Genomic DNA, 17316 nt, shown 5'->3' on the forward strand with positions numbered 1-17316 from the left:
CTGTGCAGCTTGTGTCATTTATTGCTGGTGATGGTGACAAAGCAGTGGCAGGGCAAGGCAGGAGGGTGTCAGGCCACCTGGGAGGGGGGGGACACAGCTCTGTCCCCCCCCAGCCCACCTGCCCCCCCTGCCTGGGTGCTTTAACACTGGTGGTTTCACATTCAGCTGGTTCCTTTAAGGCTAATACTGAGCAAGGCTGGGTTGTGGGGGGGGATACGTATTTTGCCCCCCCCCCCCCCCCCAGCTGTAACACTGGCAGTGGGTTTATTTTGGGGGTAAAAAGGGGGTTTGGGTGCAGGCTGCAGTGATGGCACCCGCCATCCATCCACACGAAGCTGGAGTAATAAATAAAGCTCGGCGCTCCCGTACCGGCAGCCCCGCCCTTGGCGGGGGGGGGGGGGGGGTCCACTGCCACCCAGGCTGGGTGCGGGTGGCAGGAGGGAGCCCCGTCACCCTCGTTGGGGTGCACACGTGGTGGGGAGGGGGGTTGGGGGCAGCGTGAGTGATGGAGGTCAGGGACCCTTGTCAATATTTCCTAATAATGGGGGGGGTGGGGGCAATTTGGGGGTCAACCGAGGAAAGGACAAGGGGGCAAACAGGCACTTGAGGGCAAAATTTGGCCATATAAAATATAGAAAAAAAGCCGAGCAAGGGGCAGCGAGCCCCATGCCCCTCCTCTGCCCCCCACCCCTCCTGCCCCCTCTCCAAAACCACCGGGGCAGGGGGCAGAGACCAGAGCTGGGGCTGTTCTGGGGGGCTCCACCTCGCCGGCGGCAGCGTCGCTTGTGCCAGCGGGGTCTATCCTGCTCGGCGCTGTGCAAATTGAGGGCAACTGGAGGCAAGTGCTGCGTTTTGGTCGCTCCAGCACTGGTGGCGGCATCGTCACCAGTGTCAGCATCGTCACCGGTATTGGCATCGTCACTAGTGTTGGCATGGGCACTGACATCATCACTGGTATTGGCACCAGTGCTGGCATCGTCACCGGTGTCTGCACTGTCACCGGCGTTGGCACAGTCACCGATGTTGGTATCGTAACCGGTGTCAGCATCGGTGCTGGTATCGACATTGTCACCGACATCATCACTGGTATTGGCACCAGTGCTGGCATTGTTACCAGTGCTGGCATTGGCACCGGTATCGGCATTGGCACCAGTATCAGCATTGGCACTGGTATTGGCACCATCATCATCAGTGCTGGCATTGTTACCAGTGTCGGCATCAGCACCAGTATTGGCATCAGCGCCACTGTTGGCATTGGCACTGGTATTGGCATTGTCACCGACATCACCACTGGTATTGGCACAGTGGTGGCATTATCACCAGTGTCGGCATTGTCACTGGTATCAGCATTGTCACCAGTATTGGCATTGACACCGACATCACCGCTGGTATCGGCACCAGTGCTGGCATTATCACCAGTGTCGGCATTGTCACTGGTATCAGCATTGTCACCAGTATTGGCATTGACACCGACATCACTGCTGGTATCGGCACCAGTGCTGGCATTATCACCAGTGTCGGCATTGTCACTGGTATCAGCATTGTCACCAGTATTGGCATTGACACCGACATCACCACTGGTATCGGCACCAGTGCTGGCATTATCACCAGTGTCGGCATTGTCACTGGTATCAGCATTGTCACCAGTATTGGCATTGACACCGACATCACCGCTGGTATCGGCACCAGTGCTGGCATTATCACCAGTGTCGGCATTGTCACTGGTATCAGCATTGTCACCAGTATTGGCATTGACACCGACATCACCGCTGGTATTGGCACCAGTGCTGGCATCGTTACTAGTGTCGGCATTGGCACTGGTATCAACATTGGCACCGACATCACTGGTATCAGCACCAGTCAGTGCTGGCATCGTTAACTGTCTTCGTCACTCGTATCAGCATCGTCACCGATATTGGCATTGCCACCGACATCACTGCCGGTATTGGCACCAGTGCTGGCATCAGCACCAGTATCAGCATTGGCACCGGTACTGGCATAGTCACTGACATCATCACTGGTATTGGGACCAGTGTCGGCATTGTCACCAGTATTGGCATTGACACCGACATCACTGCTGGTATCGGCACCAGTGCTGGCATCATTACTGGTGGCGGCATCGTCACTGGTATTGGCATTGCCACCAACATCGCTGCTGGCATCGTTACCAGTGCTGGCATCTTTACTGGTGGCGGTATTGGCACTGTCACCAGTATCCGCATTGCCACCAATGTCACTGCTGGCGTCGTTACTGGTGGTGGTATCGGGACTCACCAGTATTGGCATTGCCACCGACGTTGCTGCTGGCATCGTTACCAGTGCTGGGATTGTTACTGGTGACGGTATTGGCACTGTCACCAGTATCGGCATTGCCACTGACGTCGGCGCTGGCATCGTTACCAGCGCTGGCCCTGCCACTGGTGCTGGCCCCGGCGCGGGCGCTGCAGCCGGCCTCACAGGCAGACGTTGATCTGCTTGGCGAGCTCCCGCTCCAGGTCGAGGATGAGCGCATCGAAGTCCTTGAGGCTGAGGCAGGGGCCGAAGGGCGCCTCGGGCTCCTCGCCCAGGGTGAAATCTGTCACCAAGAGGGTCCGCTGGGGCGGTGGCCGCCGCGCCGCCACCCCACCATCACCGTCACCCGCTGCCACCTCCTCCTCGTCACCGTCGGCGGCCACGCCGGGTACCAGCAGGAGCTGGTGGTCACAGATGCTCCAGTCGCCGGCGTAACGGTTGCTGGGGGGGCTCTCTGGCCCCCGGGGGCGGTGACGGGCCACCACGGCACCCCCCAGCAGGTCCAGCCGCAGCGGGGGGCCCTCGCTGGTGCTGGGGGCAACTGGGCTGTGCCCGCTCCCAAACCTGGGGGGCTGGAGCTGGGCGGGGGGCTGCGGGGAGAGCAGGGAAGACGGGGGGGGTGTCACTGGGGGTTTGGTGGCGGTGGTGGGTTGGGAAAATGGAGGGGGGGGGCAGTCTTTTTGCTGGGAATGGGGGGGGCAGCCCAGCACGAAACAGGGGGACCCCCAGGAAGCCCCTGGATGTGGGGGGGGCGGGGCATGGACCAGCTGCTGGACAAATTGGGGGACCCCAGACCCTTTGCTGGAGATGGGGGGAGCCCCTGGGTGGGGGGCACGGGGCAGATGTGTGGGGCTGTGACCCACAGAGCACCCACCAGAGAAGCAGGAGGGACCCCAGACCCTTCACTGGAGATGTGGGGGGGGGTCTCAGTACAGCCCCTGGGAATGGGGGTAGGGGGGTCACAGCAGCACCGCCGCTGCCCCCACCGCTGGTGGCTGTGCAAAGAGCACCCCCAAAGTGGAGGGGTGCAGGTGTCCCCCCACCCCTGCTCACCCGGCCAGGCCTGCAGCAGGTAGTGCAGCACCTCGATGTGTCTCTTGAAGTCCACGGCGCTGGCGATGTCCTCACTGTGGCCGTAGCCGCGGGTGCCGGTGCCGGGATGCCGGAGCTCCTGGTTCTGGGTGAGCAGGACAGGCCCGAAGCAGACGGCAATGTTCTGCGCGTTCATGCGGTTGAAATCGTGGAAAGAGGCCACCAAGCTCAGGTGGTCCAGGAGCCGTGTCAACGTGGCCTGAAGGGGACAAGGTGGCATCAGCAGGGACATCCTCTAATGTCACCTCGTCCTCTGATGCCACCTGGGTGTCCCACACCCTCCCCAAAGAGCCCAGGGGATGTGGCTGGAAAGAGGCCACCAGGCTCAGGTGGTCCAGGAGCCACGTCAACGTGGCCTGAAGGGGACAAGGTGGCATCAGAGGACGAGGTGGCATCAGGGGACGTCCCTGCTGATGCCACCTCGTCCCCTGATGTCACCTCGTCCTCTGATGCCACCTGGGTGTCCCACACCCTCCCCAAAGAGCCCAGGGGATGTGGCTGGAAAGAGGCCACCAGGCTCAGGTGGTCCAGGAGCCACGTCAACGTGGCCTGAAGGGGACAAAGGTGGCATCAGAGGACGAGGTGGCATCAGGGGACGTCCCTGCTGATGCCACCTCGTCCCCTGATGTCACCTCGTCCTCTGATGCCACCTGGGTGTCCCACACCCTCCCAAGAGCCAAGGGGGATGTGGTGGCAGATGGGCCATGGTGCCACCGGGATTGAGCCACGCAGGGAACGCGGAGGTGGAAATCCCTGGATACTGGGGGGATGTGGAGACACCCCCCCCCGCCCCCCCCCCCCCCCCCCCCCCCAAAAAATGCTCCGGGGGGGTTGGGTGGGGGGAGGTGACAGGGGGACATGCCCCAGCGCTAAACAAGGTCTGCAGGGGCGACTTGGGGTGGGGGAGACCCCAGGGCTGAGGGGCAACTGGACCCCCCATTAATCCCTTGCTACTGGGCACCCCCTTTTTGGTGCTGGTCCCCCCATTTTGGTACTGGGCACCCCATTTTTGACACTGGGCACCCCCTTTTTGGTGCTGGGCACCCCCTTTTTAGCGCTGGCCACCCCATTTTTGGTGCTGGGCACCCCCTTTTGGCGCCGGGGCACCCCCTTTTGGCACTGGGCACCCCCTTTTGGGCACTGGGCACCATCTTCTGGCACTGGGTACCACATTTTTGGCACTGGGCACGCCCTTTTTGGTGCTGGGCACCCGCTTCTGGCCCTGGGCACCCTCTTTGGGGCACTGGGCACCCCCTTTTGGCGCTGGGCACCCCCTTTTGGGCACTGGGCATCCCATTTTGGGCACTGGGCACCCCCTTTTGGTGCTGGGCACCCCCCTTTTGGCGCTGGGCACCCCCCTTTTGGCGCTGGGCATCCCATTTTGGGCACTGGGCACCCCCTTTTGGCGCTGGGCACCCCCCTTTTGGCGCTGGGCACCCCCCTTTTGGCGCTGGGCATCCCATTTTGGGCACTGGGCATCCATTTTGGGCACTGGGCACCCCCTTTTGGCACTGGGCACCCCCTTTTTGGCGCTGGGCATCCCATTTTGGGTACTGGGCACCCCCTTTTGGCACTGGGCACCCCCTTTTTGGTGCTGGGCATCCCATTTTGGGTACTGGGCACCCATTTTGGGTGCTGGGCACTCCCTTTTGGCACTGGGCACCCCCTTTTTGGTGCTGGGCATCCCATTTTGGGTACTGGGCACCCATTTTGGGTGCTGGGCACTCCCTTTTGGCACTGGGCACCCCCTTTTTGGTGCTGGGCACCTGGTTTTTGCCACTGGGCACCCCCTTTGGGGCACTGGGCACCCCCTTTTTGGTGCTGGGCACCCCCCTTTTTGGTGCTGGGCATGCAGTTTTTGGCGCTGGGCACCCCCTTTGGGGCACTGGGCACCCTCTTTTGGGTGCTGGGCATCCCATTTTGGGCACTGGGCACCCACCTTCTCCACGTCAGGCAGGCAGTCGAGCAGGGTGATGGCCTCCCGCTCGGCCGGGGGGCTCCGGGGCGCCCGCTTGGCCATGGCCTCCAGCACGATGTGGTAGAGCGTGGGGGTGATGAGCGGCGTGGGCAGCTCCCGCAGGTAATCCTTGAGGATCCCTGCGGGCGAACAGGACGGCGTGGGGCCATCAGCGCGGTCCCACGGTGCGCGTGGGGACCCGCAGGGCACCCCAGGGGGTCAGCACCCACCGGTGATGACATTGATGTCGGGGTAGAGCTGTTCCGAGAGCGTCACGGCCGCGCTGTCCTGCTCGAAGGCGTCGCGAAGCTCTTTCTTGACGGCGGCCGAGCCGCAGAGCCGGTACAACCCCACCACCTGCCAACGGGGACCCCGTCACCGCAGTTTGGGGGGGTTCACCCCCCCCATCCCCCCTACACCCGTCACCCTGAGTCCCCGCTCACCTTCAGGCCGCGTTTCTCTATCTCGGCCACGCATTTCTGGATGAGCAGGGGCACCTTGGTGGGTGACTTCTCCCTCTCCACCAGCTGGCCCAGCTCCACGCCGAAGACACGGGGCTCCCGCTCGCCAGGATTATCCCATTGCTCCACCAAGGTGAATTTGGAGTAGAGGACACCACGAGGTTGCAACCGCACCGCCAGCTGCTGAGCCCGGCAACCTGCGGAGCCCAAGGGTGCCATCAAGGTGCCAAATCACCAAAATCACCCAAACCAAGCCCACCCCCCAGCTTGGTACCCCTGAAGATGTGGGGCAGGGTGCCAAAGCACCAAAATCACCCAAACCAAGCCCACCCCCCAGCCTGGTACCCCTGAAGATGTGGGGCAGGACCTGAGCTGGGTAACCTGCAGAGCCCAAGGGTGCCATCAAGGTGCCAAATCACCAAAATCACCCAAACCAACCCCTGGGGCTTGGTACCTCTGAAGATGTGGGGCAGGACCACCGTGCCGTGGCAGCAGAGACGGTTGCGGCAGGAGGTGGGATCCCAGGAGAAGATGATCACCTTGAGGTGCTGAGCACCCTCCAGCTCCAGGTTGAAGGTGTGGTTGAGGCCAAGGAATGCCGTCTTGCAGGGCAGCAAAGCTGTGCGAGCCCGGTTGGCCGCATCCACTTGCAAGACGCAAAAAACCTCCCGGCTTTCGGTCCGTGGCGGCTTCAGGTCCTGCACGCCGTGGAGGTGGACGCTCACCAGCCCCGAGATGTGCTGCCCGCACCGTGGTGGTGGCTCCCCGCAGCTGTAGGGGTGGAAAGCGCCCACATCCAGCCCGTTGGCCCCATCCTCCGTTTCGGCACGTGCCCCGGCTTTAGCCGGCAGTTCCGGGGAGTCACCATCGCTCAAGTAGCCACCTTTACCGGCCACTTTGGCTCGTGGTAGCCCCGGCCGCGAAGCCACGCTGCTGTCCAGGTGGTAGCGGCTGATAACGTTGCTGGATTCCTTGCGGGATTCGCAGGGTGAGGTGCCACCCTCCTGGCCGCGGGGACGGGGGCTGCGGAGGCTCAGCTTCCTCCGGAGCTCTGGAAGTTTCTTCATCTTCATGGAGAGGCGCCGGACGGTACCGGGAGACTTGACTTTGCTGAGCGAACGCCCCTTCTTGGGGCTGGCGGGGGGTGAGGGGATGGTTGGCCCCGGCCCTGAGGTGACGCATGGGATCGGCATCTTCCCTGGAAAAAAGGAGTGAGGGGGTTCTGTGGGGGTGCTGGGAAGCCTGGGGGGGGACAGGGCTGCTCCCTGGAAACTGCTGTGGGGCAGAGAGAGGGTCCTGTGGGATGGGGTGAGGGTGGTGGGGTCCTGCAGGAAGGGAGAGGGGAGGGGGACTGCAGGGTCTGGGGGATGGAGAGAGGGACCACGGGGTCCTGGGGGAAGGATGGGGACCGCAGGGTCTGGGACACATCCTTGGGGACAGGGACTGTGAGGTTCAAAGGACACTGGGGAGACTGGGAAGGGACAGGGACCACTGGCCTGGTCCGATGCCCTCCTCTGGGGGACAGGGACCATGGGGACAGGGACTATTTGGGGACCAGGAAGCCTCAGAGGGGATGGAGAAAGGACAAAGAGAGGGTGCAGATGCCAGGACCACGGTGGCCAGGGGACACCCTCCGGGGTGGGGGGTGACAGGAGGACAAGGGCCGTGGGGGACCCCCCCTCCCCCCGCCCCGTAGCTATGTCCCACCCCTCACCACAAGCCTGGGGGCTGCCGGCTCCCGGCTGGGTGGGCAGCACCAGGGCCATGCCACAGAGGGGTCCACAGCACCCCGGGGGGGGGGGGGGTGTCTCTCCTACCTGTCCTGGGGGGTGACTCCCCACTGCGACCCCCATCAGCGTCGCGGCTCCCTCCGCCCCACGACTTCCAGGAGCTTCCAGCCTGGGGGTCCTCATCCTCGGGGATGGGGTTGTACCAGATCTCCCCCTCACTGCCGGCAGCACCAGCATCGGCCTCAGCACTGCCACCAGGCTCATCCTGCCCTGGTCCCGGTCCCTTCCCCGATGACAGCACCCAGTGCCGGCTGCTCCGCTCCAAGCTCTGCAGGTAGGCGCCGTGCCCGGGGGTCTTACCAGGACCACCCAGCTCTCCGGAGCTGTTCACCGCCTCCGCTTCCTCTGCCAGCTCCACGGCATCCTCACCCCGCTGCTCCGCGTCAGGCCGGGGGCTGCTGCCGGTGCCGGGGGGCTGGGGGCTGCTGCCGGGGCTGGGGTCTGGCTCGCTGGTGTTTGCCGGATCCACGGGGGCTCTGGGAGGCAGCGGCCGCCTCTCGTCGCGGCCCCCACAGGAGAAACGGGCCCAATTCTGCCTGCGCGGTGTCACCAGCTCCACCGTGGCCACCTCAGGCTCCACCGAAGAATCGGGGCTCGGCAGGGGGGGTCTCTGTGGGAAAGAGCCGGGCTGAGCGTGGGGGTCCCCAAAACACCAGTGGAGACCCCACTGGGGCATGAGGACCCCTCCCTCACACCCCCCACCCCCACCCTGAGCACCCCACCGAGCACCCCCCACCCCACAGCCCCTTGCCAAGCGGGATTTCCGGATTTCCAGTTGTTTACTCCCGGCCGGATCTACGACCGTGGGATTTTTTTTTTTTTTTTTTTTGGGGGGGGGGGGGGGGGGGGGCAAAGCTGGACCCCTCTGCACCCCGACAGGGACAGGGCTGCACCCCAATGGGGGCAGGGTCCTGTCCCCCTGCACCCCCCGGCTCACACGCACAGCTGGGTCCCCCCCAGCACTGCACCCCAATTTCCTGCACCCCCCAATTCATTTGTGCCCCCCCCCAGTTGTCTGTATCCCTCCAGCCTCCCCTGCACCCCTCTACCCCAAGCACCCCATCCCCCTGCAGCCACAGCAGGGTGCCCCCCACCCCAGGCACCCCATGGAGCCCCCCCCCAGCTCCACAGCAGCCTGAGACCCCCAGATAAGTGGGGTGGGGGCAGCAGGGACCTGGGACACAACACACACACATTCCTGTAGGGCTGGGGTTATGGGGGGTCCCTTCCTTGGGGGGGCAGGAGGGGCCCTGGGGACAAAGGGGGGGCCCTTCCCTTCGCGGGGGGGGCATAAGGGACCCCAGGTGATGGGGGTCCTTCCTCGGCGGTGGGGGCCTCCTTGGGGGGCCCCTTCCTGAGGGGGTGCATAAGGGACCCCAGGGCAATGGGGGGGTCCCCCCCTCGGGGTGGGGGGTGATGGGGGGGGTGTCCTTCCTTGTGGGGGTCCCCTTCCTCGGGGGGGGGCGAGCACAAGGGACCCCGGGGCAATGGGGGGGTCCCCTCCTCGGGGTGGGGGGTGCATAAGGGACCCTGGGGGGGGTCCCCTCCTAGAGGGGGGGAGGTGAGGCACTCCGGGGGGATGGGGGTCCCCTCCTCGGGGGGGGGGTGCCTAAGGGACCCTGATGGGGGGTGCGTGAGGGACCCCTGGGGGTCCCCCCTCGGGGGTCCGTACCTCCGTCCTTCCCCTCCGGCTTCTTCCCGCGCGGGCGGTCGCGGCCCCTCAGGCGGGAGAAGGTCCGGCGCGAGCAGCGGCTCCGCCATAGCCCCTCACCCCTCTCCGGGGGGCTCCTCACCCCGCTGGGCAGCGCCCCCCGGCCCGGCCCGCCCGCCCCCGGCCCGGCGCCCACCCCCCACACACCCCCCGGGCTGCCCCGTCCCCTCAGCGCGGCGGGGCCTGGAGCGGCGGCGCCGCCATCCCGCGGCGCGAATTCCTGGGATGCCGCCGGCGGCGCTGCCGGGAGCTGTAGTCCGGAACCGCGGCACCCACCACCGGGAACGACCCCCCGGGACCGGGAGGACCCTCCCCCAGCCGGACCCTCCCCCAGCCTTCCCCCCCGGGAACTGAGGGGGACCTCCGGGAGGTGCCTGCCCCGGGCCTGCGGCCCAGGGTGAGGGGGGGACCTGAGGGGTCTGGGGGGTATGTAAGGGGGTCTGAGGGGGATTGAGGGAGATCTGAGGGGGAGTGGGGGTCTGAGGGGTATGGGGGGAGATCTGAGGGGGATTGGGGGGCTGGGGGGTATATAAGGGGGTCTGAGGGGTATGGGGGGAGATCTGAGGGGGATCGAGGGAGATCTGAGGGGGATTGGGGGGCTGGGAGATATGTAGGGAGGTCTGAGGGGGTATTGGGGGTTGGGGGCGTATATAAGGGGGTCTGGGGGGGATTGGGGGGCTGGGAGCTATATAAGGGGGTCTGGGGGGGATTGGGTGTCTGGGGGAGTATATAAGGGGGCCTGAGGGGGATTGAGGGATATCTGGGGGGGGATTGGGGGGCTGGGGGGTATATAAGGGGGATGGGGGGGTATTGAGGGAGATCTGAGGGGTATCGGGGGCTGGGAGGTATGTAAGGGGGTCTGGGGGGGTATTGACGGGCTGGGGGGGTATATAGGGGGGGGTCAGGGAAGTATTAAAGGAGATCTCAGGGTCATTTTGGGGAGCCCTGCATTGTATCTGGGGGAGCCTGGGGAGTACTTGGGGGTCTGGGGGGCATTTAGGGAGCCTGAAGGGTGATTGAAGGGATGATGGAGGATTGTGGGGAGCCGGGGGGTCCATGCCTCTCCCCCGGCATCCTGCATGTGGCATCATCCCCCAAACCACCACTGCTCTGCTGAAGGACCCCTAAACCAAGAGTCACACTGCACCCATCCGGCCCACACCATCAGGGGTCCCCCACCCCACGCAGCCCCCCGCCACATTGCTGGAGCAACGCCTCACTCTGCACATGCGTTTATTGCCCTGCAGGGAACCCCCACTCCGCCCCGTACCCCGAATTTTCCCTGGAGATCCATCCATGGACCCCAAATGGATGTGCTGGAGGTCGGAGCTGCATCCTGGAGTGCTGCAGGTGGGATGTGGCAAACGGAGAGGGGCTGGGGAAGACCCCCGAAGGGTGGGGGGTGCTGTGGGGTTCTCTTGGGGTGTCCTTGCGTGCTCAGGGGTGTCCCTCGCAGACCAGGGGAGCTGGCTGGTGCAGGGGTAGTCATACCACTGGCCGTCCTCCCTCACCGCCGCACAGTTCTCCTGGTGGCCACCGTTGGGCTCGTTCCTGTGCCACCAGCTGCAACGAGGAGGGGGATCAGGACATTTAGGGGGGTCCCCCCCGCATCCCCAGGCCCCCAGCCCCTTGTCCCCAGCACCCACAGGGCTGTACCTGCTTTCCCAGGGTAGGATAGTCCCGTTCGCTCGCTTCCAGGTACCCTCGACCTCCTCATCCCTGATGCCGAGCCAGGAGGAGCTTTTCAGCATCGTCTGGATGTGATCCTGGGGGCAAAGGCAGCATTACCCCATTGCAGAGCCCCCCCACGACCCCCTGCCCACCCCCGGGGACCGTAGGGGACAGCAGGTCCTGGTGGCAGGTAGGACCCGATGCTATACCCCCCCCTCAATACCCCACGCCTCCCCACTGCTGACACAAGCTCTGCCCTGGAGTGGGGGGGTTACAGGGGGAGTTTGCGGGTTTTGGGGGTTGGAGAACAGTTCAGAGGAGATTTGGGGGTGGGGGTGGCAGGGGGAGGGCCTGTCTGGGGTTAAGGTTGGGTTATCTGTGGGTTGGGGGTCACAGTAATAAAAAATGAGGGTTAGAGTTAAAGTTAGAGCCCTGTTGGGGGTCTGGGCTAGCTTAGGGGTAGGTCAAGTCCTATAAATAGACGTAAAATTAAGTTTAGGGTAGGGCTAGTATTAAAATTACGGAGAATCGGATTAGCATTAGGGTTAACGTCGGGGTTACCGTTAGGGTCAGGGTTCTGGAAGGTTCAGATCAGGCTTAGGATCAGGATTTTAGGGCTCGGGATGGGGTTAGGGATAAGTTTGAGCTGGATTTGTTTCAGTATTAGGGTTACAGCTCCGTTGGGAATAGGGTTGGGTGAATCGTAGCAATATTAGGCACTAGAGTGGAAATTCGGGGTTAAAAGGACAGAATTTGGGTAAAGCTTTGGGTGAGGGCTCAGCAGCACCCACCCATGGGCCAAAATGGTGTGTGGGGCGACCCCAGACCTGGCCTAGGGTTCAGGACAGGGTTCACACGAGGCTTCCAGCCGCTCCCCCTCCCCTCAAAGCCCATCTCAGGCCCCCCAGTGTTCCCCCTCCCCATCCCCCTTCCCGGATACCTGGATCCATCCCTGCTCACCTTCTCCTCAGCACCATCCACCTCCAGGAGCTGCGTGCCCAGGACCGAGCAGAACCGCTGGGCGTTCTCCCAGGAACTTGGCGTCTTGGAGTAGAAATAGCAGGAGTTCCTGAAGTAGGTCCAGCCTTTGGAGCAAGGGGGACAGCCTGGGGAGGGGGAACACCCAGAAAAAGAGGGGTTACCCCCTAGCTGGGGCTGCGAGACCCCCATAACGTTGGTGCAGAGAGCATCTCCCCTGGGGTTAGTGTTACAGCTGGGTTACGGTTAGAGCCCTGCTGGGGTTTGGGTTAAATCCTGTATATTTGGGGTTAGGACTGGGTTAAACTGAATCAGAATTAGGTTAAATCCTCTATATTTATAGGTTTAAATTTGTATTTATCTTATTTATTTAGGATTCTTGCCGGATTAGGGTCCCACTGGGGTTTGTGTTTGGCTTTAATCCTATATGTTTAGGGTTGCAGCTGGGTTGGGGTTAGGCCCACGCTGAATTTTGGGCTAAATTAGGATTATCTTCAGTCCTAGATATTTAGGGCTACGGCTGAGGTAGCGTTAGGACCCCACTGGGAGTAGGGCTTCGTTAGGATTAATTTAAATCCTATATATTTAGGGTTAGGGCTAGGTTAGGATTATCAGGGTTTGTGCTGGATTAGGGTTAGTTTAAATCCCACGTATTTAGGGCTACAAATTAAGGCCCTGCTGGGGTTTGGGCTAGCTTAGAGTTAGATAAAATCACATTTATTTAGGGTTTGAGCTGGGTTAAGATGCCATCGAGGTTTGACCTCAGGGTTAGGTTGTCTGCATCAGGATTATGCATATATTTAGGGTTAAGTCTGCATCAGGATTATGCCCCCGTTAGGGTTTGGGCTCGGTTAGGGTTGGGTTAAATCACCCTAAATGTAGGATTGGATTATGTTTAACACCCTGTTGCAGTCTAAGTTTAGCTTTAATTGCATCCCTGCCAGGTTAGGCCTGGATTTCAGCCAGCGCAGGGGTTAGGCAAAGCCCTAAATATTTGGGATAAAGGTGCCGGCACTGACAGGAGCGGGAACAGACGTTGTCCTGGCTCCCGTGGATCACCCAGCGGCTCCACTGGCGGTTCCCAGTGTAGAGCATCACCACTTGCTCCTGGTTGTTGCCATAATTGAAGTAGAGGTTGTAACCGGCGAGTGCCAACAGCCCGCCGTCGCGGCATTCCCAACGCTGCAGCCGGCCGTCAGCGCGGCATGGCTCCAGCCTCACGAAGGCTCTGTTTTGCCCACGGGTCGCCGTAACGCAACGCTGGCTCTGCCAGCCCTGTAGCTGGCCCCCTTGTAGCCACTGGAACTGTTGTGCAGCCGCCTCGGGCTGGCAAGCTGTCGCTATCAGCTGGTGGCCACTAGCCGCCACGCACTTGCGGTGGTCTTCGTTGTACAGCAGGAAGGAGCGGGAGGCTGCGGAGAGGTTCCCAGTGAACCAGGGGGGACACGTGGGGGCTGGGGGACACGTCCCTGGGGATCACAGCGGTAAAGCGGGGGGGGGGGGGGGGGGGGGGGGGCAGCGAGGGGTACACACCCACGTTGGACAGCTGCTTCTCCTTCTCTGCCTCCAGCGCTGATGTCAGGGCTGTAACTGCGGGGGGACATGGGGACACAGGCGGGTCACCACAAGGCACAGGGTGTCCTGGAGCTGGTGCCGTGGCAGGGATGGGAGAAGGGCTGGTGTGGAAGGGTGCTGAGCACTCGGAGACCCCCACAGAGACCCCCAGCACCCCGTTAACCTTCCCTCTGTCCCCCAGTAGTGCCAGCATCGCCACCCCAGTGCTCCCCTGAGCCCCGCAGAGCCCCGCTACTCACTGCGCTGCGAACCGATGGTGAGGAAGAGGATGTTCATCAGCACCGAGACTCCCAGCACCGCAGCACCCACCAGCACCAGCTTCTTCCCGGAGCAGCACCGTGACGCTGGGGAGGGTGGGTGAGTGGTGACCGGCTCCCAGTTTGGGCAGAGCTGGGTGCCACTGGTTTTAAACACAGCGTGGGTTTTTCCTGCTGACGATGCTCTTGCCCTCGCCCACGGCGTACCTGGGTCGGGCACGTGCTTCTGGCCTGGCACGGTGCTGGTGGGGTCCAGGGGCTCGTACAGGTTCTCCTCTGTGGGGCACAGGGTGCTGCAGGCTGGGGAGGGGGGGCACTGATGGCACTTGTGGGGGTGCCCCCCCCCTCCCAGTGCCACCATCAATCCTGGGCACTTCCCTGGAGCATGAGGGTGGGAGATTCCCCCCGGTGCCACTTCCCTGGGGACCCGGTATTGGGCACCAGGGACGAGGGTGCCACCACCCACCCTGGGATCCTCCCTTGGGCACTGGGGACAGAGCCAGGGGGTGCCCCCCCAGCATTGTGAGACCCCAAAAGGGACGGGGGACTGCTGGGCTCACCCCCACCCCATCCAGCACCCCAGGGTGCTCCCTACCTTCCCTGCCGGGCCCCAGCACCGACACTTGCCCCTGGCCAGCTTGGCTGGACTCGAGGTTGCCGTACATCGTCCCTGTGTCACCAAAGTGCTGTCCCCAAGCGAGTGTTCCCACTGATAAAGCCTGTGGGAAGCGGGTGACGGCGGGGCCGGGGGGGCCCGGATGCACCCTTACTCCGGGGGGTGGGCCTCAAAGGGGCCCCTGAGCACCCAGCAGTTCCCTCCCTGCACCCCAAAGCTTGGTGGGAGCTGGCACTGCCAGTGCCAGGCCCCACTGCGTGCTGGCAAAGACACCGCGATGTCCCTGTCACCGGGTGTCCCCATGCCCAGCCCAGCCCTGGCACCTGCCCACCCCGGGGTGGCCACACACCCACCCCAGTACCCATGGGTGAGCCGGGTGGTGCTGAGGGGGGTGCTGGGCCCCATGCTGGCTCTGGCCACGCAGGAAGAGCCGGGTGCTATCAGCACCCACCAGCCCTGGCCACAGCTCCCCGTCACCGCACCCGGTGGCACCAGGCACCCAGCGCCACTGGGCCCACACAGTGGCTCCCGTGGTGGTGCCGGCTGTCCCACCGCAGTGACAGCGAGCTGTGGTGGTGCCAGGTGTCCCCACGGGTCCCCCCAACCAGTCCCTGGCCTGGCAGGACCCCCACACCTGCCCTGTCCCCACGCGTGTCTCCACCCCCCCACGCGTGTCCCGGGGGGTCCCGCAGCCGCCAGGTGGCGCCGTCACGGTGGGAGAGGAGCCGCCGAGGGGCGGGGCTGAGCGCAACCCCCCTCCCCCCCCCCCCCAGGAGCAGGGGGACACCGGGAACGGGGCAGACCGGGAATGGGAAAGCTGGGACCGGGGGGCAAGTACTGGGTGAAGCTGGTGAGGGGAGCCACGCAGTACTGCGGAGCTGGGGGAGCCAGTGCGGGAGGGGGCTGTACCGGAGGGGGGGGGCGGGCAGTACCTGGGAGGAGAGGACGCAGGCCCACTTACTGGTGTGGTGATGGGTGTACTGGGCTGGGACTGGGGAGCTGGAAAGCTGCTACTGGGTGACCAGTCTGGCATGGGGAACGGCACCAGGGACTTGCCCATGAGGCCCTGTCACTGGTGACCCCGGCACCAGTACGGCCCAGCACTCATCACCGGTGTCTCAGTGTCCCTGGGGTGTCCCCAGTACCAGGGCGGGGGTCCCCCACCACCCTGGGGTCACCCTTGGGTGCTGCTGCTCCCCCTTCTCTCCTTGCACCACAGGTGGGACCCAGGACACCAGCAGCGCCAAAACTGTGCCAGGGCACTGGGACGGAATGGACACGGATGGGGGGCTGCAGCGCCAAGCTAGAGTCGGTGCCGGCAGCGCCAGCACCTCAAGGACACCTGTGGGGACACCCATGGGGGTGATTTGAGGCCACTGCACCAACACCCAGCAGATGCCACCGGTGCCAAACTGCCACCAGGCAGCCGGGACAGGGCAGGCACCGGCAGTGCCGAACCAACGCCGCGGTGTTGGGCCACAGCTGATGCTGGCAACGCCAAGTTGGGGCCACAGTGCCAGGACGAGGAGGGTGCTGGCAGCGCCAAATCGATGCCACGGTGCCAAGATGTGGCACCCACCAGCAGTGACAATCTGGGGACACAACGGCAGGACAAAGAGGCAGCGCCAAACCGATGCCGCGGTGCCAGGACCAGGCACCCACTGGCAGCGCCAAGTTAGGGACACAATGCCAGGACAAGGGGGGTGCTGGCAGTGCCAAACCGACGCCGCGGTGCCAGGACCAGGCACCCACTGGCAGCGCCAAGTTGGGGACACAAAATAAACACCAGGACTGGGCGGATGGCACCGGCACTGATTTAGGGACACAGCACCAGGACCAGGCAGGTGCTGGCAGTGCCAAACCAATGCTGTGGTGCCAGGCTGAGGCAGCCACCAGCAGTGACAACTTGGGGACACAATGCCAAGACAAAGGGGGTGCTGGCAGTGCCAAACGTACGCCAGTGTGCCAGGACCAGGCAGCCACCAGCAGTGACAACTTGGGGACACAATGCCAGGACGAGGAAGGTGCAGTGGCACCGCGGAGCCGGACGCGTTGTGCCTTGAACGCTTTGATCCCCACAGGAAGAGCACCGCTGGGTAAATTTAAATCATAATAATAATAATTTAAAAAAAAAAAGAAAATATACAGCTGGGTTCCTTTTAAATAATAATAATTAGAAAAAAAAAAAAAAAAAAAAAGAAAATATACAGCAGTCACATCCCCTCCTCCCCAGGCCTTGGAGGGGGGATTTGGGCCAGTGCAACAGTGCAAGAGGGTGGGACATGGGGGTCTCTGGAGCCCCCCGCCTTGCCCTGGCTCAGGGATAGTGACAGGGACAAGCCAGGACGAGGGGGAAAGTGCTGTGGAAATGGGGGTCACGGTGGGGGGATGTCCTGGGGTGCGGAGGTAGCGACAGCACTCGGGCTCCTTTGGTGGTGGGGTCAGGTGTGGGGGGCCGAGGGGTCCCGGGCTTGGCGTGGGCGGTGCCGCAGGGGCTTCTCCTCTTCCTGGGGACAGAGGGGACACGTTGGGGACACTGGATGTAGCACCTGTGGGGTCAGGGCACCCTTGGGACACCCCAAACCCAAGGACACCCCATTTTAGAGGGTCTCTGTGACCACATACCCCTGTGCCTGAGGTTGGGGCACCCCCAAACCCAAGGGCACCCCATTTTGGAGGGTCTTCATGACCACATACCCCCGTGCCTGAGGTTGAGGCACCCTTGGGACCTCCCCAAACCCAAGGGCACCCCCTTTTAGAGGGTCTACACAGCTGCAGTCACTCACAGCCTCCAAGGCGCTGGTGCTGGCCCACTCGGAAGGGGCAAACGCGTCTTCCTCGCCCCGCGCTGGCTCCGGCCCCTCATCCTCGTACTCCGTGAGGTAGTCGGACTCCTCTGGGGGGGTAAAAGGGGGT

At 63.3% G+C, this 17316-nt stretch overlaps 2 protein-coding genes across 2 annotated transcripts; both read right to left on the reverse strand.

Moving 5' to 3' along the window:
* Positions 1–220: 220 nt before the first annotated feature.
* SYDE1 (synapse defective Rho GTPase homolog 1) lies at positions 221–9353 on the reverse strand. The gene is given in 9 exon segments (XM_055793179.1): positions 221–2917; positions 3346–3583; positions 5324–5481; positions 5572–5698; positions 5785–5999; positions 6257–7000; positions 7620–8276; positions 9265–9334; positions 9336–9353. Coding segments are annotated over 9 exon segments (2691 nt in total). The 3' UTR covers positions 221–2453.
* A 1086-nt stretch (positions 9354–10439) lies between these two features.
* LOC129783242 (uncharacterized) lies at positions 10440–15588 on the reverse strand. The gene is made up of 9 exons (XM_055793180.1): positions 15362–15588; positions 14380–14503; positions 13992–14084; positions 13767–13871; positions 13486–13542; positions 12972–13364; positions 11935–12080; positions 10960–11069; positions 10440–10866 (listed from the first exon to the last, which is right to left on the reverse strand). The coding sequence occupies exons 1-9, from the start codon at positions 15458–15460 to the stop codon at positions 10440–10442; spliced, it is 1554 nt and encodes a 517-aa protein (XP_055649155.1). The 5' UTR covers positions 15461–15588.
* Positions 15589–17316: the final 1728 nt, after the last annotated feature.

This window comes from Falco peregrinus (genome assembly GCF_023634155.1).
Source record: "Falco peregrinus isolate bFalPer1 chromosome 12 unlocalized genomic scaffold, bFalPer1.pri SUPER_12_unloc_1, whole genome shotgun sequence".
Taxonomy (NCBI): domain Eukaryota; kingdom Metazoa; phylum Chordata; class Aves; order Falconiformes; family Falconidae; genus Falco; species Falco peregrinus.